The sequence below is a fragment of the Pseudoliparis swirei genome, chromosome 11 (assembly GCF_029220125.1).
Source record: "Pseudoliparis swirei isolate HS2019 ecotype Mariana Trench chromosome 11, NWPU_hadal_v1, whole genome shotgun sequence".
NCBI lineage: Eukaryota > Metazoa > Chordata > Actinopteri > Perciformes > Liparidae > Pseudoliparis > Pseudoliparis swirei.
The window spans coordinates 19,684,067-19,706,920 of NC_079398.1; the positions used below are offsets into that span (position 1 = coordinate 19,684,067).

The window sequence follows — 22,854 nt, forward strand, 5'->3', positions numbered from 1 at the left end:
CCCTTTTTTTAACCATCACAAGTTTTATTTTCTTTATTTCTCGACATATCGATTTACGGGGCTTCGGTTTCATCGTTTTGGACAATGACGTGTCACAGAATAGTGTAAAATGGCTCAAAGTGACATCTTTGAATATCTGGGAGCGTGTACATCCTCCCATTTGAGAAGCACTTAATGTAACCACTTAAATGATTATTAGATTGTGTAGTAAACAAAGGTTTCCCTTTTTAATTGGACAGACATCGACGTTCTGAAAGCTGCAGTCTGTTTTAAATACAGCATCTACAAACGTATTATATCTGCGTACATGTCTTCTACGTAATCCTCCATGTTTAGTATTTTTTTTAATTGCGCCTACGCATCACAAATGGTTTGTCCTATTAATGGATCAGTATCAAACTTGAACCGTCACAGAGTAGTAGAAATAAAACAAATTAGAACATTCATTATAAACTAGAAATGAAAAATTTCTAAATATAAACACAAACTTGAACAAAAACAAAAATAATCTCCGTGCAGCTCTTCTGTGGGACCCAACCAGAACACCTGATGCGTGAACGTCTGCACGTCTACAGCTCCATCAGCGCTTTGATGTCGTCCATGCGAGACGTGTTTCTGTCGGCGTTCCTGCAACCGAAGGCCTTCTCCACCAGGTCCTGCTTCTGCTTCTGGATCTTCACCATGCTCTCCTCCACGGAGTCTTTCACAATGAACTGCAGCGACAAAATAATCAAGTATACATATATACACATTGGGTACGGAAAGTATGTTCACTCTTTGTTTCATTGCAGCCATTTGCTAAAATCAAAAAAGTTCATTTTATTTCTCATGAATGTTCACTCAGCACCCCGTCTTGACAGAAAAAAAGAGAAATGTAGTAATTTTTGCCAGTTTATTAAAAAAGAAAAACTGAAATATGTATGTTAAATATGAGCGTCACAGCAAAGGGTCTGAATATTTATGACCATGTGATATTTCAGTTTTTCTTTTTTAATAAATTTGCAAAGATTTCTACATTTCTGTTTTTTTCTGTCAAGATGGGGCGCTGAGTAAACAATGAGAAATAAAATGAACTTTTTTGATTTTAACAAATGGCTGCAATGAAACATTTAAAGGGGTCTGAATACTTTCCGTACCCACTGTATATTAAAACTTTTTTTTAAAAACTTTCTCTTGGCTTTCATCCTGAGAATGTAATAGTGTATACATAATTAAACATCTTCGATCTGAATACTCCATCAAGGGAACACTTGACGCCTTGACACTGAAAGCACCATCGGTGCGGTTTGGTAAACGGTTCCCTACCTTGGTAACGAAAACGTTCCTCGTCTGTCCCAGGCGGTGGCAGCGGTCGATGCACTGCTCCTCCGTGGCGGGGTTCCACGCCTAAAACACCGCCAAGAGCGAGCGGACATGCAGTTAGGAGTTCACTTCCTGTCACAGCATCAACACAAAATCCCTTCAGCGTGCACAACTTGATTACTTTTATGAATACGCCGCGTGTGTTGGGCCCAAATCTGCACTTACAGGGTCCATGAAGTAAACGTGAGAGGCGGCGGTCAAGTTAAGCCCCACCCCTCCAGCTTTGAGCGACAGCAGCATGACGACGGGGCTGTCGGCCGCAGGGCTCTGAAACTCCTGGATGACCCGGGTCCTCCTCTTCTGGCTCAGGGTGCCGTCGAAACGCACAAAGCTGAAGCCGTGCTCTCTGGCGAAGAGAAACGAGGATGACGAGCGATGAAGCGGCCACGCGGACAGTTTGAATTATTTTAATCTAGAAAGGATCTGCCGGTGCTAACAGATGTTCCTCGACACGCATAAATATCCGAACTCGGACGAAAAGAGTTGGGTGAACCAAGAGCCGCAAGATTTAAAGGCTCCAATTTTGGATTCAAATCATTGCGAAATGCTGTTAATGGAGAAATCTACATTCTCACACGGAACTTTCACCAGAGATGTTGTAATAACTCAATGACACCGAAAAGGATGTTTGGAGTATACAAGTGTTATATACTATAAAACTATGATTTAAGTTGTTGGCATATTGGGGAAAATGGGTCTATGAGGAAATGAAAAATGTTTTCTATTAAAAATTAGGAATTAAAAATGAGAAATGTTATAGATAAATGAGAAATTATAGAGAATTATAGATAAATGAGAAATGATCTATGAGAAATGTTTCATAGACCTGATTTTATTTTCATAAATCAATGAATGTACACTAGAGAATAGATCACTCCCGAATTGTTATTAAATTGATTTTCTTTTTTTTTGTTTCATTCTGTCTCTTCTGCTTGTTCAAAATATGTAAACTAAAACAAGCATCATCTAATAATCTGCACAGGCAACGTCAACTGTCTGAAAGACATCTGTGAATGTCTAACTGATGCATACTTTTAATTTTTTTTAAAGAATTCAAAATACAAGCACAGACCTCTAAAAATCCTGAACCGCCACTGTGAATGTGTGAATGTGTGTGAGTGTGTGTGTGTGTTACCTGAGTGGAGTCTCCAGGATGGTGAGGAAGCGCGTAAACTGAGAGACGACCAAACACTTGACGCTGCTGTCTTCACATCGCAGCCGCAACAAGTTTCCCATCAGCGCCTGCACCTGCAGGAACGACAACGGTGACCTTTAAATAAAATAACACGGGAAAGAGTCCCGAAACCCGGTCGTCGTCATCGTCCTCGGTATGTGTGTGTGTGTGTGTGTGCAGCTGTACCTTTGAGCTCGTCCTCCACTTCTCAGGGTTTGTGTTTTTCTCCTCCTCCATTTCCTCCTGTGGAAACTCCACCAGCTCATTGGTCTTTATCTCACTTCGACAGAGAGGACAGCGCGCTGTTTCCTACACACACACACACACACACATTGAAGTGAAAACTTGTTCTCCCTCAGGTGTCGAACGACAAACTCAAATGAGGAACCGGCGCGTCACCTGCTCGGTGCCGATGACCTGGGCGATGCAGGGCCGGCAGTAGACGTGGGCGCAGTGCGTGATGACGGGCAGGCGCACCGAATCCAGGCAGACGGCGCACTCCTCGTCGGAGCCGCTGGCCAACACGAAGCGCAGCTTCTCGATCAGACGCTCTCGCATCTCCGCCGGGGTCGCCGGCGCGCCTGCGGGCAAAAGAGTATTCGATACGTCGCATGTGTAAATGAAGACGGCCTTTCTGAAACGCGTTTTTTTTAAGGACAAAATTACGCCACATGACCCCTTTCCTTTTGGTGAATGTGGGTTTTTTATTTTTAGAAAAGTTTATATTCTATGATTATGCCCGTTTTAGACACGTGGGGTTGGGAGCAGAGGCGTTTGCAGGATTCAAAGAAAGGGGGGCTAAGCCCCAAGGGGAGCGCTATGACTCATTTTTTCTTGGGGCCTCGGACATCCATCGTTAGAGACAGAATATCAGGGTCATAGTGATATTTTATGCTCATTTGGACTCTACCTGTGAGATAAAGATGAACTAGTTCAGTGTCAAATACACCATTCAATGGAAACAAATATTATTATTATATATATTAATGCAAAGAATAGAGAGATGTCAATAGTCGATCGTTCACACTCTCGCTCAAGCCCCCCTAAAGTAGGCCTCACGAGGCTCATGGGGCAAATGAAGAGAGAAAGAGACGTACAAAGGAGGTGGTTGAGATGAAGACACATTTAAATATTATTACGATAACAATTGGGAGGCGGGCTTTTCCCTTGGCATAGCAGGTGCGATGAATAACACGAACATTGGCTCGAGGGTCTTCAGAAGCAAGACATTATTATTTAGTCTGATATCCCACTGCAGGTCTTACCCAGGTCCAAGGGTGTCTTGGTCAGCAGATCCGGGTGGCAGCAGTGCTGCCGAAGCCTCATCAGGATGGCCAACACGTCAGCGTAGTTCTTCAAGACTGTCCCTTCAGTTAGGTATCTACACACACACACACACACACACACACACACAGTTCAGATAACTTTAAGAAAACACACCAATTTGCAGCCGTTTACAGAAAGAATCTCGCCGTAACATCTAGCGCACATGTATCCCCAGCTGTATGTTCTGCCTTTATTAAAATGTTTGCTGATCAGCATCATCATGCTGCTGGCCCGGTCAAACGTGCACGCCCATACACGTGCGTGCCGGCGCTGACACATACCTGCCGATGATATTCCTCCCCTCGTTGCGGGCCAGCTCGTACTCCTCTCTCTCCGACTGGCTCAGCTCCACCTGCTCCACACAGACCGTCTTCTCAGGCATGGCCACCAGGGGGCGACCGTTCACCTCGGTGCCCTTGGTGCGCCTCAGGGTGATGCACTTCACCAGGGTCTGCAGGTTCCTGTGTGCACAGCATCGATCGTCTGAGTTTATTAACACACGATTATCAGCTTTCTATATTGAAGAATCAACATCTCGCTGCCTGAGCCGCTGATACGACGGGATTCATTATTAGAGGACTTCTGAATGTCATCGGTACGTCGCGACTTAAAGCTTTATACACTGATTCCACTCAGACAGACAGCGCCCCCTGGAGGCGTAGTGTGATGCAGCACGTACTGCAGGCCGGCCCGGTCTCCTTGAGTGACGGGTCTCTGGATCACTCGGTTCCACCACTCTCTGGCGTCGAAGGGCTTCAGGCGCAGGAAGGCCAGCAGCATCCACAGGTCCTTCACACTGTTCTGGATGGGAGTACCTGGTGGGATGGAAGGAAGAACACACACACACACACACAGTAATTGGCTTAATACTCAGGCTGGAAGTGTGTGTCAGTATTTGTGGTGGCAAAGCTGAATAAATGTATTATCTACTAATCCAGAGTAAGTAGGTTTGTGTTTTCATATATTGGACTATCTGTGTGTGTGTGTGTGTGTGTGTTAAAGTGCAGGTATACCTGACAAAATCCAGCGCCGATGAGCTTTCAGGTCCAGCACAGCCTTACTCATCTGTGCCTGTGGGTTTCTGATGACGTGCCCTTCGTCCAGCACAACCCGCAGCCAATGGATCCCATGCAGGGGACTCTTATTCTGAAAAGTAAACAAGACATTGCATTTGAAAAGATAAGCCAGGGGACTATTGGCATGAATGAAGCATGATGTCAAATGGCTGCTAAATCGAGGACTTGTTCATTCTTGCGGTCAGCAGCACCGTATTCAGTGTGTCGGCCATGTTTTCCTCCCGCGAGCCGCGTGCGCTCACCCCAAAGTCGGCGGAGAGCACGTTGTAGGTCGTGATCACCACGTCCTGAGAGGACAGGAAGGCTTTGCTCCGGTTGCGCTCTGCGCCGTAGTACAGATACACGTTGAGCTTCACGTCGGCGCGCACATGCTGCTCAAACTGGTCCTGCGAACACACACACACACACACACACACACACACACACACACACACACACACACACACACACACACACACACACACACACACACACACACACACACACACACACACACACACACACACACACACACACACACACACACACACACACACACACACAGAAAGACAACATGACATGGCTGACTTTGGGGAATGGTGTAAAGTTAGTCCACGCTAGGGCTGTCGTGATGAAGGTCCCCCTCCCCCTCCTCCTCCTCCTCCTCCTCCTCCTCCTCCTCCTCACTATCGATGAGGAGTTTAGGACCAGACGTCACAGGAAGTATTCCTACCAGCCAGTTGCTGATCACCGACAGGGGGCAGAGGATGAGCGTTGTCCGTGCCGATGAGTCATCTGCACTTTCTGTGATGAGGGAGTCCACACCTGCACACACAAAACAAAATGTATTTTAACATCTCCGATGTGACAACGATGTCTTCTTCTTTTGTTTTACTTTCAACTCACTCGGCGTCGGAGTGCCAGTTTTCTTCTTCTTCTTTAAGCTCGTGTGTGCTGCCGAGCCGCCCAGGGCTGCAGCGAAGTCCAGATCCTCGATGCATTTCGGGGCCACTGCACATAAAACATGCACATAGGGAGTTAGGTCATGGGGAACGGTGATTATGAATAAAGAACAACAGCATTGAGTTATGTCACCCCGACAGAGTCGATACACCGGTCATTTCCACAGGAGATTTACATGAAGATACGGTGAGTGCACTAATGCAAAGACTTCACCGGTACCTTTAGCGGGCTTTCTCTTGGTGGCTTTCTTCTTGCCTTTGCTGCTACCTGGAAGCGGAGAAGCGAAAATGTATGGAAGCCACAAAAGAGAAAAAAAGTAAGGCGACGGAAACAAGCGAAGAGCGTGAAAAGGCGGCACGTGTGGAGATGACGATACTTACTCTTCTCCGACTTGTCCACTTCCTCTGCTGAATCCACACAGATCACCTCCACCTGGGAACTGATCCAGACGGGAGCACATCAGATATACACTACCAGGAAATTCTTCCCGATACTATCGCAGAAGTTCCCACATATTCATATACACGATTCATTTATATACAGGGATGCTATGAAAAAAAATACAACATGTATCCGAGCGTGCTAAATTCAGTTGCACCACACTTACATGTGTGTGTGTGTAGAAGCAGCCGCTGCATCACTCACTCCATCGCTGCTGCTCTCTGAAAAATAAAAACACACATCATGTCTACCGATGTTGTTTTGCATTTAATAATGTGCACATTTGCACACACACACACACACTCACACACACACTCCAGCAAATTTAGTAGAAATTGAGATTACCTCCCAGTTGGGAGGGCTTCTTCTCTGGTTTCGTCTTTGCTTCGACAGGCGAAGGCGGCTTCTCCTGCACACACACACACACGCACACACACAGAGCCACACACACACCAGCCACACACACAGCCACAAACACACAGACACACACACAAAATGATGGCTTAACACAAAGTCAATTAGACGGCACACTGATCGGAAAGAACTCATTCTCACACTCACACTCACACACACAGACACACACACAGACACAGACACACACACACAGACACACACGGCGACACGTACGCATTTCTCCACAGGCAGAGGCTTTCCTTTGTGAAAGTTGGTGAGAATCAGAGCGATGGTTGTCAGAGTTTTTCCCTGGAGGAAACCAAACAGGTGTGTTTTGGTATTAATTTACTTCGCCATCACCAATAAGCATATTACTTTTTTTAATAGTAATTTCTCACCAGTCCCATGTCGTCCGCCAGTATCCCGCCGCGAATTCTTTCCGGCACTTCTTTGGCAGAGAAGCAGGTGAGTCGGTTGTAGTAGAGCTCGCCCCTCCTCTCCCAGAAGGGGGGCAGCGCACTTTTGTTTTCCCGCGCACACATCCAGGACAACGCCTGCTTCTGGTGAGGCATGAGGGGAGTGCCCACAGCCTGCAGGGAGGAGAGTGCCATGTTCAATGGCAACACACACAAACACACACACAAGCAATGCCTCATTTAGCAGGTGACTTACAACGCGGCCAATATTAGAATACGTTTCTTAATAATAATAAAACAATCACGTCTCTGTGATGAGAGTGATAATGTCAAATATAAGACAAAATGCTGACCACAAACAGATGTATGCACATTAAATAAATACAGATAAACTGGTCAAATATGCACCTCAGCTGCTTCTTTCTCTCCGTCTTCACTCTCCATCAAGCCGTCAAAAAGGTTGTCGAATGCATTCTTCAGCTGAAAGAATTTTTTTTAAATTTACACCGCTGACCTAGGCCACATATCTTTTATATCACTTTGGCATTTCAATTATACAAAATCAGAAAAATTAATTCTCTGAGCACTAAAAAGTCCAACCTGTAGTTAATTTGATTAAAAAAAATATTTTATTAGTAGGTCAAAACAAATGCAACGTCCTCTTTTTTGAATACTTTTTTTTACTTTAATTACATGTTCGAGAAAATATCATTTTACACCGGTTTATAATATCGACAACATGTAAGTAAATTACCTCCTCTGGAGTTAGCAGGATGGTCACACCTTTTTTAGATGACAATGCACGGCTACTCTGATTTGCACCTGAAATCAATCACACACACACAAACACATGAAAACTTGACATTTTTTCATTGATGTGTGTGTGCATCAATGTGAGGACACCCACGAGGATGCGAGTGAGCCCGGATGCTGTTTGTGGTGCGTTTGTTTTCGTACCCGTTGCTTTGCCTCCTCCCGTGTTCAGTTTGAATCCGCGGCAGGCCATGTTGTCCTTCACGGTTTGTTGGTTTTCTTCCTTCCCCCAGAAGGACAACATCAGCGGCATGGTGAAGGAGTTTTTCGTCCCGGAATGTACCACCCTGACACAGTAGCGAGACAACAACAACAACAACAACAACAACACACACAATAAGACTGTATTCATCCTACTGTGATCAGTCGACCTGAGTTCGTAGTACATAGTATATGATATGCGTATTTAAAAACACAGATATTTAAAAGGGGAGAATCCATCAATAGCCTACATTTAGACATGCCAATAACAATAGACTCACCCCTCAACTTTGGCCAGATTGTTGTCCATGACGTGGGCCATCGCTGCTGCCAGCTCCCGCTTGATGTGACCCACTTGGTTTCCATAAATGTTGGCGACCATCACTGCATTGCGGTCGTATTGGTTCTGGGGCTGTCTCACCAAACCGACCATTTCGCCTTGATTCACCTGTAAAGAGAGAGATGAGTTGAAGAAGGTTCCCCAACCTGCAGGGGGGGTTGGGGCGGGTCTCGGTCCTCGGTCCTCGGTCCTCACCACCCCGGAGTAGTATCTGAGGCCGACCACGGTGCCCTGCAGGAGGCCAAACATTACGCTGCCGTCCGCGTCCGGCTCCTCGGACGCGGCAGCCCTGATGGCCTGGGAGAGGGTCTCCGCGCTGAGGTCATAGCGGTCCGTGAAGAGGTCCACCTCGCTGTGCCGGCCGAACCTCCACCCGCCGGGAAACATCACACCTGCAGCGCGCGCAGACACCCACAAACAGAGAAAAGGAGACAAGTAGTGTTCACAGTTGGAGGTTGAGGTGCTGGTTTCAGTTATTTCGTGAGGGTGGTTTTAGTCTGTAAATAAAACCTCGTACTATTGTTCTTCTCCTCGGCGACCCTCGACTTTTGAGAGCGGGATTGTTGTTTTTTTGTTTCTGTTGCTGTTGTTTGTGCTACTTTCTGATCGTGTGTCACGACAGTAGCCGTAAAAATGTGTACCTTCCGGTCGTGACCTTCAAAATAAACTCGTTTTATGATGCTGTGACCTATATCCTTTTGAAATCTGTCGGGGTATATCATCATTATGAATATTTGCAGTAGAAACGTGTGATTGTTTTCCATGTTGCCTATAACCTTTAGAAATATGTCTCTACTATTGACGCTTAAATAAATAAAGAAGGTCTGCTTAATCTCTTTTTATTTGGGTGTTGTTTTTTTTTTTGGGGGGGGGGGGGTATTTATTATTGTAGTATTTTCGGGGGTGGGGGGGTTAAACATTTAATAGAGCAATAGGTCAACTCTACCGAGTCGATTTTATTGATTAGTTGATGGATATAAAATGTACTTTGGCTATCATTAATTCAACATTTTAGCGCGCTAGAGCAGATACATTTTATTCTGGAAAAGTCACATTGTTTCCGGTGTTGTGTCCGTCTACTATTAAAGTCCGACTTGGCACACAGGCGACCGCAGCTATTTTTCCCAACCGTTTTACGCGCCCTTTGCGAAACGCCCAATGAGCGCTACGGAAGCCGCGAGGTCCCGGTCTCCTCGGTTTGGTGTCTACGACGTTCCGCTTCCTCTCCAAGTTCCTCCCCGGGCCAAACAAGGAGCCAGTCCGAGAGAACTCGGGGAGAAAGACGGGGCAAATAAGTGAGTGAGATTAAATAAGGTATTGTTTTGTCACACCTTAATGGAAGTTTCTATTATCGCAGCGAAAACATGAGCCTTAAACGGAGTGAAAATCGTCTGTGACGGGGCGGAGGTTTGGTTGTTTGGGCCGGAGTGCGGTTGTTTTTCTTTTTTCTCTCTTTTATTTGCGGTTGACAGCAACCGGTGAGTTTACGTTTGCTCATTCAACACAGTCAACGAATCGGTCTTACTGTATAGTTGCATAATTGGTAATAGTTTGGATATTGTTAACTGTATTTTGGCACTGAGTGGCTGCTCCTTCCGTAATGGTTGTGAGGAGACACTTTTCTGGGACCTTAAGGGGGGGGGGGGGGGGTTAAAATATAGTGGTCACAAGATCTTCGTGCTGGTGGGATTTGTAGCTTGCTTACTTTAAATCAAAAGTAAATGCAAGTCTCCAGGGACGCTGTAGTCGTGTAAATAAAACGTGATGTCAATGCAAAAGGTGTCAGTTTGGCCTACTTCAACCAAACGGGCCTGTGGATATCTGACCCAGCAGTTCAAAAGGCTGGTTTGGTGAAACGTATTGGATAAAGGCAGAAGACACTTCAAGTTGTTCTCTACAAACAAGTTCAATACACCTACAGGATAATCTTGTTTAACATTTCTTTTTTTTCGGGCTCAGGGTTCGGAGATGATCAAGTCTGCTGGAGAAGCAGAACACTGGATTTTGAAGTACTCTGATGTGCATCGTTGTCCTTAAAACTTGCTTTAAGTGTTTTTATACCTGCACACTACCACTGAGGACACACATATGTATTGCTGGCAGTGTGGAGAGGGATTCTAACAGAGGTCAGAGCTTCATGTGGGAGACAGCAGGACACCTACTGGGAACAAGTGAGTTGCACCGGGGGAGGTTGCATTCATTCCCTCTGCATTCCTAAAATCTTAGCTTCGTCTTAAATCTGTGACTGATTCCTCAGTCAAGACTGGTGATCCTGCAGCTAATGCTGAACCAGCCATTCATGCACTAGCCCCCCCGAACACAAACAGACTTTTGACTGCGAGTCCAGACTGTCTCACGAGTTTCTGACGGCGTCCTGGGACTTCGGGTTGCCAGGTTGGTGATTTGAGTTGTCAGGTTGTTGACACAGGGGTGAGCCGGCTGTTTGAATAACAGGATAAGGTGTTCAAGAGTAGGTGTGCAGCCGGGCAGAGTGTTTACTGCCAGGCCCATAATCAGGGAACTGACTGTAGAGGGAGTCAGTGTGCACATATACAGCACAAACGTCTGTGTGTTTTTATGTCCGTCTGTATGCTTCTGTGTGAGTGAATGAAAGGGTTTGGGGTGTGTGTGTCGGCTTCATCACTCCTTCCAGGAAGTCCTCAGAAGAATTTCCTTTAATAGAAGCTGAATACAAAAGGCCTGCTGTCCACTTCCTGTAAACAGCTCGGTGGCTGTGCGTTTGCTACGTTTTTGGTTGGCCGGCCCAATCCTGTGACTCTCTGGCGCTCGGGGAGTTCCAGGATGAGGAAGTGGGCTTCCCCTGATGGCGGCCGGCCACGGGGAATAGAAAGGGCCCCGATGTAACGGGAGAGCACAGAATGAGGAATAGAAATCGTAAAGAACGGAGGGGGCGGGACTGGCTCCGAGACGACGACGATGATGATGAAAAGAGAGCAAATGCGAATTGAGAATAGATGAGAGATGCAATGAGACGCCGTCTGTGTGTGTGCAGAATAGTGTGTGTGCTGAGCGAGGATGCTGAGGGTGAGAGAATGAATGAATAAAAGCACAGTCACAGGAATGTGAAGGGAGGGTTCCTGCAGCTGGAAATGGAACACATCCACGTCAAAAGAGCTGAAGCAATTAGTCTGTCAATCAAATATTCAATTGACATAACAAAGACATAAAAACACATTTTACAATCAATTAATCATCTGCCAAACCGTTCCTCGGTGGGGGCCTGGGGGCCTGTCACCGCCCTGTGTCTCCAGAACTGGTCCTGGCCAAGAATCAAGTTTGCAGTGAACCCTTGTAAAAAAACAACTTTTATACGCCTTTTTTGTTGCTATATCGGTCATCTCATATAACTCAAAAATGTCATACTATTCCTGAAAATGAATAACTTAGAAGGCCTTTTTTGACAAGCTAGCTAATAAATCCATGAATCATAAAAGTGATACTCTGGGTGTGTGCAGATATACAGACGCACAAGCGTGGAGCCGGCGGCGCTCATGTGTGCACCTGCCTGCGCTCCTCAAAGTGAGGTTCCCCCCCCCCGCTTTGCTGAAAGCTACAGAAAAGGTGTGTGTGTGTGTGTGTGTGTGTGTGTGTGTGTGTGTGTGTGTGTGTGTGTGTGTGTGTGTGTGTGTGTGTGTGTGTGTGTGTGTGTGTGTGTGTGTGTGTGTGTGTGTGTGTGTGTGTGTGTGTGTGTGTGTGTGTGTGTGTGTGTGTGTGTGTGTGTGTGACCCCTGCAGCTATGAAATTCCTACTGAGAGACAACAAGTCTCAGCCTGGCTAGCTAGCACCCAACATTCAGTCCAACACACACACACTCAGTCAGTGCCTTTTGAAAATACACATTAAGGCCGGACCGGGTCTAATTTTACCCTGTCGGAACAAGAATACACTTGCCCCATCCCAAGATCGCGGAGGAATGAAGGCGGCCTGCGAAGACTTGCCCCTCGATGAGAGCAAGAGGGGTGAGGAGAGAACAGTGAGAGCCGAGTAGATCCACGAGCACTGGGGAAAGGGGTGCGCACACACTCGCCGGGAATACAACTGTTGATTTAACTGTTTTTCATCGTGTATATGGTCTTCTGTAAGACGCAGAACAAACAGGTGAGTGCCTTGTGAATCGCCTCGTAGGAAAAGAGGCGAGGGTTAATTCTCATGTTCTGTCTGTGGACTGTGTTGTGTTTTCACGAGGGTGCGAAGGTCATGATCGGATTACAGGGAGGGAGGAACGGCCTTGAGACGAGTTGGTGCTTTTGTGTCTTCAGCTCGTGGCCCGAGGGCACGTCGGGGTCCAAGGTTCTTTATATTATGCTCAGCCACATGGAGTCCTTTAATGCTGCAAGGAGAAACAAAAACATTGGTTGCATACCTGGAGTGCATTTAAAAACTGTTTCTATTTAGCATCAGGAGGAATGTAAACAGCCAGAGAAACGTGGTTCATTAACTGTGACTACGTTTGTCAGAGGTCAGCAGGTGCGGGGGGGGGGGGGGGGCAGACCTGCTCCGCCTGAGCCACGTCTGTCATCCGGGTTTTGATATCACGGGTTGCGTGGCGGCGGCGGCGGTCGGACACAGGAAGTGAGGAAACCTTTTATTTGCTTCCTGCTTCACCGTCTTGTGACGTCACCCAAGAATGCCGCCTGCCAGCTCGGAGTCGATGGAGCTGCCGGCTCTGCAGGTGTTGCTGCTTTTGTTGTGTCCACAAGCTCACCATATTTGGGGAATGGATATCAATCGGCGTGTCAGCGGTGGAAGAAGTCCTCGTACCAAGAGCCAAGACAACGGTGTACAAATCCTCTGTTCTGATTCAAAGTCTGTCATTCAAATCCTAAAAAAAACTAGAACGGGCACTCGGTAGAGCGCATACCTTCGCATATCACAAGATTGGGCATTGAATTATGAACATTTTGGCATTAGTTGCATGCCAATTGGATATAAATTGACCGTGCTATGGTAAAAAGAAGATTTTGACCTTTCCGTGACCTTGACCTTTGACCCGATCGATCCCAAAATGCTAACAAATGGTCCCCTGATGATAACCAATCATCCCACCAAATTTCACGCGATTCGGTTTAATCCTTTTTTACGTATGCGAATAACACGCATACAAATACACGGCGATCAAAACATTACCTTCCGCATTTTCAATGCGAAGGTAACAAGCCAAAAAGATGAGTAAAACCACTGGTTTATTACATAACAATACATTGTATTTCACATGTAGTGGAGTGGGAGTACATAGTATCCTGAGAAGTACTCAAGTTATTCACAAGTACTTCACAGTCGTCTACGTCGTGTTTCTGACGTTTCACACCACCCAGCTCTGATTTCCTCCTCTCCCTTTAACTCCAGTTGCCAAACCTCTCTCTCTCTCACTCTCTCTCTCTCTCCGTCTCCCTCTGCCACTTTTCCTTCCTCATTCGTGTGTTACCGTGAACGAGACTCAACACGTCACTTTGCCCATTCGGCCCGGCTTCCTGTTCACGCTCTCTGTTCCCTCCGCTCCTCCGCTCGGCGCCGGCCCGCGGACCGTGGCCACGGATGGACTAGTTAGGTCTGTGTGAGCGTTTCCTCGCTTTGTATTTGGTTCCCTTCGAGTTTGTCTCCCCCTCGGTGTAATGCAGGCTCCGTTGTGCCTTTTTGTGAGTAGCATTTTGTGTAGACGCGTCTGGCTTTGGAGTAGCATTGTGAAACATCCGAAAAACAGGAAGAGGTGTTTGAGCGCGCAGCGGACTTACTGTTATTTCTTGGTTTTTTTTTGGGATCGTCTGGTGCGCAGGTGTACCTGTGTGTAGATGTGTGACAGCGGAGTGTGCGAGGACAAGCCCCCCGCCCCCCCTGTCAGGATGAGCAGCCAAGGAGGAGGAGCCAAGGACCCGCAGTCGGCCAATCACAGCTCTCGGCCGCTGCCGTCTGTGCCCGAGGAGAGGAAGTCCAGGAACAAGATCATCTCCATGTTTGCCTCTGAGAAAGGTACGACATGAGGACACGTGCACGACACACACACACACACACACACACTGCAGTGGATCACCAACACGTTGACCCTTGACCTTTTTCACCTGCAGGAGGCAGGAAGAAGGACCGGGACAAGGACAGACCCGAGATCTCCTCCCCCTCAGACTTTGAACACACCATCCATGTGGGTTTTGATTCAGTCACTGGAGAGTTCACTGTAAGTACCTCAACATCTGCTCGTTTTTGTGTTTGTGACATTTCACAGACACACACACACACACACACACACACACATCTACTCATCTAACTCTCCAAATGTTTTTCCAAAGGATTAAATTGTCAAAGTGTCTGAAGACTATGGCAACGTGTACGTTGTTTGCTCTCTAACTCGGTCGTATTGGAGAAATTAAAAAAAATCAAATATGCAAACAGGAAGTCACTGTAGCATCACATGCTGTAAAATAACTGTGGCTACCAGAGCTCCTCTGTGAGACCTTCATATGTTAGAGTTTATTGTTTTTTTGGGTAGATCTCTATGTATGTGTTTGACTGTGTGTGTGTGTGTGTGTGTTTCTCCAGGGCATGCCGGAGCAGTGGGCCCGTCTCCTGCAAACCTCCAATATCAGTAAATCAGAGCAGAAGCAGAATCCTCAGGCCGTCCTCGACATTCTCAAGTTCTACGACTCCACCAGTGGAAAACAGAAATACCTCAGTTTTTCCGCCTCGGGTCAGTTTTTTCTTCTTCTTTTTTTTCCGCTCAACATTTACAGTAAATTAAAGTCAAATGTTGTAACTGCCCACACTCATCCTTCCTTTTTATTATTTATCTCTTTCAGATAAAGACTCGCAGTCGGTGAGGAGTTCCGTTCATAACTTCCACTTTTTTTCCCCTCCATAACGTTACGTTAAATATATATATATATATAAATATATAATGTCTGAATGTCACTCGGGTTTTAATCTGCTCATGTTTGGCGGTGCAGCCCGGCAAGCAGGGCATGGCGACCTCCCCGTCAGGGGGCAAAGATGGAGAGGATGACGACGATGACGACACGCCACCTCCCGTGGTGGCGCCGCGGCCGGAACACACCAAATCAGTGAGTTAGAACTAATTTCATGACGTTATTATTTGGGGGGGGGGGGTTTTACGTTGAAATATAGGAAAGTAGCACTGGGGAACAAGGTTGTTTTGAACGGCACTTTAGGAAATAAAAATATGTTTTAATGCTGCTGAAATAAACACTTTTAAAGTAAGCTGAAAGCGGCTAGAAATCAGAAGGGCAAAGGTCACCCAAGGTCAGTGTTGCTGGAATGCTTCCAGGGTAGGACATTTACATATTCTTCACTGACTGAAATACAGGGGCATTTCAAAATAAATTGGGGGCACTTTTTGAAACTTGTGAAATAACATTTAACCTTTGTTCAAAACATAATAAATACACTCATTTAGGCTTACAGTATATGAGCAATTGTCATTAAAAATCACAATAATATGACTATTAGGCAGTAGTCTACAAATTCAAAGTGTTTTCTTTGATTTAGTTTTAACAAAAAACATAAATCAGACAATCATATTCAATTTGTATTCCTCTGTATTTATTATTAGATTTTTTTAAACAACTATTAACCCTTAGAAATTATTTCATTGTTTTTTTATAATTCAAAATTATATATATATATATATTTGTTTTGTGTGTACCTACCTAGTACAGGCAGTACAGATAGGACAGAAAAACAAAGAACAAAAACAAAATGCTATTAAATTATAGAAATTATGGGGGCATGTTTTGCCTCTCCCAGTCATATCGGGGGCAAAATTATATTTCTTAGTTCCAGCTTTGCTCCTTGCCCTCGTGTATGTGCGGCGCTGAGTGCTTCTCTCCTGGGCCGCGTCAGGTGTACACGAGGTCGGTGATAGACCCGCTCCCGGCTCCGGAGGTAGACTGCGCCTCCAAGGCAGCCGATAGGCAGAAGAAGAAGGGCAGCGGCAAGATGACCGATGAGGAGATCATGGACAAGCTCCGTATGTAACAAACACACACACACACACACACACACACACACAGATTCACGGTGAAAATGACACATTCAAGGCATAGCCACATACTATTTTAGCTGACCAAGCTATTTTTATTTGTAATAATATTTTGTATGACTCCTATAGGAACCATTGTCAGCATTGGAGATCCTAAGAAGAAATACACTGGCTTTGAGAAGATCGGCCAAGGGTGAGTCCCAACTCAGGATCATGTGAAACTTGGAAATCTGCAGATTGTTAAAGGTTATTTCACCTCTGACTGTTTGTCACTTTCAGGGCGTCCGGCACCGTTTATACAGCCATAGACGTCGCCACAGGACAGGAGGTAAGGCTACTTCCCTTTTTGTGTCCGCCAGCACGAAGATCAGTAGTTCGTTGGTTTCCCCTCAACTTAACAGTTCCATTTTGGTAAAAAGTGTTCTTCTTTTTTTTATCATAAGCAGGTCTAAGTTCTCTGTAAATACTGTGAAAGTATCTAAAAGGTCAATCCAGAGGGACAGTGAGAATGTAAAGAGATTTTTGAACACTAAATGATGAACCTGGGAATGAGCATAATTATGTTTATAATGTTGAGGCTGCATCAGTGGCCGGGGAGAAACTTTTTAATTTCAAGCAGGAGAAAGTAACTTATGTTACTGTAATCACATCATTTTAAGGTCAGCTTGAAAACTTATTTTTAAGGCGAGTTATTTTTATCTTTGAAGACCATCTCCATTCAAAATCCATTAAAAAAAACTAGATTTATCTGTTTTCTCTTGGCGTCTTCTAAAGTATTAGTTGCGCCTCTTAAATTACCCACAAAGCTTGTGTGTGTTTATTGGTGGCACCACCTTTAACATCACGTTGTGTTCTGCAGGTGGCCATTAAACAGATCAACTTGCAGAAGCAGCCCAAGAAGGAGCTGATTATCAATGAGATCCTGGTCATGAAGGAGATGAAGAACCCCAACATTGTCAACTTCGTAGACAGGTACCACGCCGACCGGTCCCCAGTGCACATCTACAGACGGGTTGACTGCTTTGTGGACATGACTGTGTGTGTGTTTTTAGTTTCCTCGTAGGAGACGAGCTTTTCGTGGTGATGGAGTACCTGGCCGGCGGCTCCCTAACTGATGTCGTGACGGAGACGTGCATGGACGAGGCTCAGATCGCAGCAGTCTGCAGAGAGGTAGGATTCTCTTCAGGCAACCCAAGCGTCCGAAAACCTCCGTGAAAACCTGTCGACGTGATTTTTTGGGTTGTTTTTGCGCATTGCTGCCACCTGTAGGTCCGTGGAAGAGTGTGAAAGGATGGTAAGGAGGTAAGGAAGTTTATTGTCATTGTAAAAAAGCATACAATGAAATTAAGTTGGCAGTACAGCAGCAACAGTAAAAACATGTATAAAAACATTAAGACAGGACATTTCTCATTTAAAACAGGACATTTAAAAATAAATAAGAATGAATAAAACATAAAACACAGGCATCAATGGCTTAAAAGTGAACAAGTGTCACGTAGAAGAGTATTTTGGTCCCCCTGCAGCTCTGTCCAGTGCTAGCTGGGTGGGGGTGATGGAGGAAACCGCTCTGGGGAAGAAGCTGTTCCTCAGCCTGTTAGTCCGGAATCTTCTTCCTGATGGCAGTGGAACAAACGAGGAGGACTGCATGCTTTTGGGGATCCTAACCCTACTCCCTCTCTGCGTCCAGGTCCTCCAGGCTCTGGAATTTCTTCATGCCAACCAGGTCATCCACAGGGACATTAAGAGCGACAACGTACTGCTGGGGATGGACGGATCAGTCAAGCTCAGTGAGCGCAGCGCAAACACACACATATCCACGGACGCACGTCCACACAACCTGACTGAATATCACTTTTTTTTTCTCTCTCTCTCTCTCTCTCTTGCAGCCGACTTCGGCTTCTGTGCCCAGATCACTCCGGAGCAGAGCAAACGCAGCACCATGGTGGGAACCCCGTACTGGATGGCTCCAGAGGTGGTGACCAGGAAAGCCTACGGCCCCAAAGTGGACATTTGGTCTCTGGGCATCATGGCCATCGAGATGGTGGAGGGAGAGCCCCCGTATCTCAACGAGAACCCACTCAGGGTGAGTGTGTGCTGGGAGAAAGGAGGGATGGGTGGCTGTTTTCGGCGAGTTAATTCCAATATCGTGAATATTTTTGGAATATTTTAGTTGTCAGAAATGACAAAACCCCAAAAATATTTAATTTGAAACATTTATAAAAAAGCAGAAACTGGAACGAAGAAATAGTTGGCACTTTAGCTCAATAATTAAATAACATATTTATTAGTGCGCTTTGTCGTTGTGGTGAGTTAATTCCAATATCATGAATATGTTTTGAATATTTGTCTTTATAAAAATATCAGAAAAATGGCAAAACCCCAAAGATATTTCATTTGAAATATTATGAAATAGGGTGGGGGGTTATAGCAAAAACTGGAACAAGGAAATAGTTGGCACTTCAGCTTACTAATGAAATAACATATTTATTAGTGAGCTTTGTAGTCATGGGTGGTTCTACCTGCTTCCAGTCATTGTGCTAAGCTAACTAGCAGGAGCGTGATATCACATTTTATTTAGCTGATTCTTTTATCCAAAGCGACTTACAATCATACACAAAGACAGCAAGTCAGGGTTAAGTGTCTTGCTCAAGGGCACATCGACTATGGCAGGCCGTGAGCGGGGAATCGAACTGCCGATCCTCTGATTGAAAGTCGCCCGTTATATTTATTTGACAGACATGAGAGTAGTATCAATCTTCTCATCTAACCATCGATTTCTTTACTTTCACTGGGAAGCTAGTCCATAGTTTAGTGTCTGTTTTTCCCCGCATTATTACTTCGGACAATTTGGCATATTTTGTTATCTGTTAGCAAAAGTCAGTAGAGGAATGAATTTGCATGAGATTACTTGAATCATAACCCACTGCTCTCCTTTCCATGGCGTTGTGCTCGTTTTCAGGCGTTGTATCTCATCGCCACCAACGGGACTCCTGAGCTGCAGAGCCCGGAGAAGCTGTCTCTCGTCTTCAGGTCTTTCCTGTCCCGCTGTCTGGAAATGGATGTGGAGAAACGAGGATCAGGCAGAGAGCTGCTGCAGGTAAAAGAGACCTACACACACGCTACACACAGCCTCAATATAGATGAATATCCCACTCAACATATAACGCACGTGAGGGCTGTGGCACTTAAGCTGCGTTAAATTGTTTGTTATTGTTTAAGAAATGTCCGAAAATAATGAAAAATGTCGTCTTTTCTCCGACAAACAGTCCTAAATATATATATAATATTTATATATATATATACTAGTGCTGTGAAAAATAACGCGTTAACTCAGTTAATTCAATTACAGGTTTAACTAGTTATTTATTTTTAACGCATTTAACGCATGCGCAGAATGAGCTTCCAATCCGTCTGTTGTTGGTCGTCGGGACGAAAAAAAAGTCACTTGCAAAATGAGCTTCCAATCCACCACTTCAACCTGAACTCTGTCCGCTCTCATGCAGACGGTCTGTTCATCGGTAATGATCCTTCCGCAGGTTCACCTCCGGAAACCTTGTTACGACTTTTACTTCCTGTAGATCAGGGTCTCAACACGTCGATCGCGACCTGCCAGTCGATCGCGACGTAGTGTCGGTAGATCGCATGACATTAAAGAGATTGGCCCGCCCCCTGACATGTTCTCTATAGCACGTCTTTGTTCTTTTATTAAACTAAACGTCTGTTGTTGATCGATCTCCACAGCAGCATGTCATTTCTGTCTCTTCGCGTTGCGTTAACACTTATCGATCTCCGTCTGGCGCGCCACAGAGCTCCGTCGCGCGCATCGGGACCGAGCAAAAAAAAGTCACTTGTCAATCTGTCCACCTTTAGATTGTATCATGGTGGAGTTAATGGTTGACAAACAAGAGAACAATGTTCTGTTTAACCCTCCTGTTACCTTTACATTTACGAACATATTTTACCCTCTGGGTCAATTTGACCCCAGCAATTAAAACCTCCAGAAAATTATTAGAATTAAAATTGCTTCCCAAGTTTAAGTGTGAGGTACTTTATGTTTGTTTGTTGACTACCTAAATAGCCCTTTAAATAAATAAAAAAGTTGATATTTCTGATATGTTTGACACAGTGACAAACAGCCTGGGGTCAAATTGACCCCAAAGAACACCGACATTAAACATTGAATGGGGTCAAATTGACCTGAAAGGTAACAGGAGGGTTAAACATTCTGTTTAGGATGAAGATGTATTAATGTTCCATATGGAAGAAAACTGCTAAATAACTGCTGAGTTGCAGCACCATTGTATAGAAGAATGTATAAATGTATATATCCGTCTTTTGTCATAAATCTCTATGTTCTCACAAAATATACCGAGAATATCGGTAATATGTGATTAATCATGATTAATCCACAAATACCTGTGATTAATCCGATTAAAAATTGTAATCGTTTCACAGCCCTAATATATACATGTAGAATATATATATATATATATAAATACATTTTAAAAATCAGTTTACCATTCATAAGATAAAGAAAAGCAGCAAGTCTTCACAACTATTGAAGCTGGAACATGTTGTAAAAAAAGACTTGTTTAGAGCTCCTAAAGTAATTTCTCGCATGCCGGTAACTGGTGAGAAACGATTCCAGAAGATGAAAGTCATCCTCCATCCCTCTTTCATCCCGTGTGTTCATCCCTCCTTTGTGTCCCGCAGCATCCATTCCTGAAGCTGGCCAAGCCTCTGTCCAGCCTCACCCCGCTCATCCTGGCCGCCAAGGAGGCCATGAAGAGCAACCGCTAGACGCCAGTCTCTCAGGACTATTCAGAGCTGATGCCAGTGGCGGCCAAACCAGCCGCCATCTTATACCAGTCTGCGTTCGATGACTATCGGAAACGTTATTTTTTTCTTTTCTTTTCTTTTCTCGGCTCACAAGGGTCACAAAACTCCTCTGCAGTGTTCCCAGTGTTTCTGTACTGGTGCCAGATTTATCCTTCCTCCCTTGTGCCTTGTTCTAAAGCCGCATACAGCCACCATGGGTTTTATTTTTGTTGCAGCCGGAGCACGTGTGTGTGTGTGTGTGTGTTGATGTTGACACTCGTGACTTGCTACAGTATGCATATGAGGAATGTGATGTCACTGCTGCAAAGGTTGCAAGGTTGTTTAAACATCAAGGGCCGTATTCAGAGGGTCTCGTCGGTCCCAGGAGGCATTTCGATGTGTGAGGAATAGACGCCAACGATAGTCCGCGTCGGGGAGTCGTGCACACCATCATCTCCGTTTTGATTTGTCGGTGAGCTGTCATCCAAATACAATTCGATACATGAGGTTCATTGTCGTTTTTCTTTTTTACTGCTCTGTGAATTACGAAGAGACGAAGTTGCTCTCATTTTGAGCCTTTTTTCATCGACCGTTTAGCAGCTTCTTTTTTAAGCTACAAGACTTACTTTTTTTTTTTAGATAAAAGATACAAGTATGGTTACACATGTGCATCCCGACGGAGTCCGATTGGGACAAACTAAACACCGCGCTGCGCCGCGGCCTTTTTGTGTGGCGGGAATAAAAAAGCGCCACGTCCTTGTTTACCCTCCATGTCACTGGAACACAAACCGTTCCAGTAAAAGGACCAAATTATTCTAAAATAGTAGATATGGGTCTCGAACCTCTGGTCACCAAACGCACACACACACACACACTGTTGATGGACTTGACGTTGCACATCTCTGCTGTTAAAGCTCCTCTGCACACTATGCAAACCCGTCTGAACACTCACAATGTCGATGCTCACATAGATGCCTTACCGTTGGTGTGTTGGGGGAAGTTCAACATGGGAAAAAAAAATTGTATGTCTGATTGTGTTGAGCTGGAGGGAAACGTAGCATATCATTTTTTTTGTATATTGTGTTTCGCTGTATTTCTTATTTTTTATTTTTTAACTGCTTTTAAAATTATTTTGTATTTTGTTCACTAACGCAACAGAAGACATTTTCTTTGTGTCCCAATTTCTGTACCAATTCACCCTCCGGTTCCCCGAACTGTGTGATTATGGACTCCTTTTAAAAACCATAAAATGTATTGATACGCCTGAGACAATCAAGCAGTGTTTGGAGATGATGTTTGAAGCTGCTTTTGACAGGCATGAGAATCCCTCACCTTTCGGCGAAATTTGCCGTTTTGAAACCAAAATAAGTGACTTACGTGAATCGTGTAGATCCGAAGAGTTTTTGTTTTGGGGTAGGTGGGGGTTCAATTGGCCGGCCGGCGTTTATGAGATTGGAGTGGGACACGGAGAAAATGTGGAGTGGTGCTCTTCGCAATAAAACATCTTTGATGGGACGTGTCGCGTCTCGGCCAATCAGCGTCAA

The 22,854-nt window shown here is 45.1% G+C and overlaps 2 protein-coding genes across 5 annotated transcripts; one reads left to right on the forward strand and one right to left on the reverse strand.

The window, feature by feature from the left end:
• Window position 1: 1 nt before the first annotated feature.
• hltf (helicase-like transcription factor) lies at window positions 2–9,073 on the reverse strand. The gene is made up of 25 exons (XM_056425694.1): window positions 9,002–9,073; window positions 8,680–8,876; window positions 8,426–8,592; window positions 8,088–8,230; window positions 7,885–7,952; window positions 7,539–7,610; window positions 7,113–7,304; window positions 6,949–7,023; window positions 6,667–6,730; window positions 6,488–6,542; window positions 6,261–6,319; window positions 6,100–6,147; window positions 5,824–5,928; window positions 5,651–5,742; window positions 5,181–5,324; window positions 4,876–5,008; window positions 4,542–4,677; window positions 4,144–4,323; window positions 3,802–3,917; window positions 2,936–3,117; window positions 2,723–2,845; window positions 2,498–2,610; window positions 1,528–1,708; window positions 1,306–1,386; window positions 2–713 (listed from the first exon to the last, which is right to left on the reverse strand). Exons 2-25 carry the CDS (start codon window positions 8,869–8,871, stop codon window positions 570–572), a joined length of 2,865 nt encoding a protein of 954 aa, XP_056281669.1. The 5' UTR covers window positions 8,872–8,876; window positions 9,002–9,073; the 3' UTR covers window positions 2–569.
• Window positions 9,074–9,604: 531 nt separating this feature from the next.
• LOC130201051 (serine/threonine-protein kinase PAK 2-like) lies at window positions 9,605–22,854 on the forward strand. Of its 4 annotated transcripts, none has more exons than XM_056425711.1 (15): window positions 9,605–9,779; window positions 14,279–14,472; window positions 14,568–14,674; window positions 15,037–15,184; window positions 15,294–15,310; window positions 15,441–15,554; window positions 16,354–16,480; window positions 16,622–16,685; window positions 16,772–16,820; window positions 17,352–17,464; window positions 17,545–17,662; window positions 18,180–18,279; window positions 18,379–18,575; window positions 19,452–19,589; window positions 21,206–22,854. In XM_056425711.1, the coding sequence occupies exons 2-15, from the start codon at window positions 14,295–14,297 to the stop codon at window positions 21,290–21,292; spliced, it is 1,557 nt and encodes a 518-aa protein (XP_056281686.1). In that variant the 5' UTR covers window positions 9,605–9,779; window positions 14,279–14,294; the 3' UTR covers window positions 21,293–22,854. The 4 variants fall into 4 exon arrangements, with proteins under 4 accessions (XP_056281686.1, XP_056281688.1, XP_056281687.1 ...); XM_056425713.1 differs by lacking the exon at window positions 9,605–9,779 and adding an exon at window positions 9,801–9,962; XM_056425712.1 differs by lacking the exon at window positions 9,605–9,779 and adding an exon at window positions 12,501–12,603.